Genomic DNA, 2,177 nt, shown 5'->3' with positions numbered 1-2,177 from the left:
AGCGGGACAGCGGGGATGGCTCCAGTGGGACAGCGGGGATGGGGACAGCGGGACAGCGGGGATGGCACCCGTGGGAAAACGGGGAGTGGGACAGCGGGACAGCCCTCATGGCCCCGCGGGGAATCCCTCGCCCTCCCGCTGTCCGCCCCGCACGGCGCCGCAGAGTCGCACGGGGCACTCGGACACGGGGGGGATTTCGGAGGAGACGCGTCGGGTTGCAAAATCACAACTTGTGGCCGCTGAGCCAGCCCTGACGGCGAATGGTACATGGCCTTAAAATAGATAAGACTCACAGAATGGGAAGGGGCCCACAAGTATCATCGAGTCCAACTCAGCCCTGCTCAGAATACCCCCAAGAAAATTAATAAATAATAAAAAATAAATGATAAATAAATCTTCTCCTTTTGGTCTTTTAGTTGATTTGATGCCATCAGGGCTCTCGACAGCAGGAACCACTTAACTTGTGTTGTCATCTGAAAGCAGATACTGATTCACTGCTGGGACTTTATAAAGACAAATGCATAAAACCTGATTTTCTTTAGCCAAAGTACAACTTAATTAAAGTATGCAGGCTTTTTGTCTTGGCTGGAATTGTTTTCACTTGTGCCTTTCTGCAGCCAAGTCACAAAGCCCAGTGAAATACATCATTAAATTGTCCGTGAGTTACTGCAATAGTGAGGAATACTGCCTTATACCTTCCCAGAAGGACAAGGTCAGGATGTTGTGGATGTGGGCATTGCACTCTGCATAGCTGACGGATTGTTGGATAAAGACGAGGAATGGTTTAGCCCATGAAGACATTTTCAGAGTCAGTTCTCCAGCTTTTAGTCATCCTTAACACACCATTTTTCACACCTCAGTCTTAGGCCTCCTGGGACTTTAGTTTATGGCCAGACATAAACAAGAAATTTCACTTCAATAGGAAGAAGTTCTTTCCATGGAGGGGCAGAGCCCTGGAACAGCTGCCCAGGGAGGGGCTGGAGTCTCCCTCTCCAGAGACATCCCAAACCCTCCTGGACACGTTCCTGTGTCACCTGCTCCAGGTGACCCTGCCTGGGCAGCGCCCTGAACTGGGTGATCTCCAGAGATCCCCTCCAACCCCAGCTATTCTGGGATTCTGTAACAGAGAGCTGTAAGTGGGACCTTATTCTTCCTTTCCATAGAATCCCAGACGGGTTTGGGCTGGAAGGGGCCGTAAGCACCATGTTAGTTGCTCCAAGCCCCAATGTCCAGCCTGGCCTTGGACACTTCCAGGGATCCAGGGGCAGCCACGGCTTCTCTGGGCACCCTGTGCCAGGGCCTGCCCACCCTGGCAGGGAAGGATTTGTCCCTGTATAACCTCAGGGCAACTCTCCAGGCTGCCGGGGCAGAGGCCCTGGCAGCCTCACAGGTGGGCTCAGACGTTCTGCTCGCAGGTGGGCAGGCACAGTGAGCGATCATGTGCATAGATCCTCTCAGAGATCTGCCCCTCCAAGCATGGAGTGTCTAAATTATCTTCCCTTGTGCCCAAGCAGAGAAAATCTGCAGAGAAAATTGTATTTTGTTTGGATCATTAAAAACCAATTCTGTTCTACGAAGGAACTTAGGGAAGAACGTTCCGGGGCAGAACAAAACACCTACTGTATCTGGCTGACTGTCCGAGGAGCAGGCTCCTCGTGTCGGTGTGTTCATTCCCGCTGTGCCCCGCTCCCTGCTCATCCTGCAGTGCTCTGCTGCTCTCTGCTGCCCACCAGCCTCCCCTCCTCCGGGCACGGAATACGGGGCCGCTCCTCGGGAAGGTACAGCAAGGTCTCCCTCCCAGGAATGTGCTCCTGTCCCCCGTCAGTACTAATCTGGGTGTGGGAGGAACGGGAGGCTCAGCACTGTGGTCACATAACAAGGGCTGCCTGGCCCAGGAGGGACGTGGGGATCACAGAATCATGGAATCACAGAATCCCAGAAGGGTTTGGGTTGGAAGGGACCTCAAAGCCCATCCAGTGCCACCCCTGCCATGGCAGGGACATCTTCCACTGTGCCAGGCTGCTCCAAGCCCCAATGTCCAGCCTGGCCTTGGGCACTGCCAGGGATCCAGCCACACATTCTCTCTCGTCAGTCATTGGGTGAATGATTTTATTTTCATGTAAAATTTGATGGCAAAAAGTTCGGGGTAATTGACAGAAACACTCTATGCTGTGATC

General features: G+C 53.2%; 1 protein-coding gene across 1 annotated transcript in view; it reads right to left on the bottom strand.

The window, feature by feature from the left end:
* Positions 1 to 1,671, bottom strand: part of BNIP3 (BCL2 interacting protein 3) — a 9,542-nt gene extending 7,871 nt beyond the window's left edge. Inside the window, exon 1 of the mRNA XM_008633324.2 lies at positions 1,621 to 1,671. Coding sequence (XP_008631546.2) covers positions 1,621 to 1,671 — 51 coding nt within the window. The remainder of the gene's footprint in view (positions 1 to 1,620) is intronic.
* Between the last annotated feature and the right edge of the window lie 506 nt (positions 1,672 to 2,177).

Source organism: Corvus brachyrhynchos, unplaced genomic scaffold (genome assembly GCF_000691975.1).
Source record: "Corvus brachyrhynchos isolate BGI_N302 unplaced genomic scaffold, ASM69197v1 scaffold514, whole genome shotgun sequence".
Taxonomy (NCBI): domain Eukaryota; kingdom Metazoa; phylum Chordata; class Aves; order Passeriformes; family Corvidae; genus Corvus; species Corvus brachyrhynchos.
Note: the sequence above shows the minus strand (reverse complement) of the source record. Positions and strands in the feature narration are given on the sequence as shown.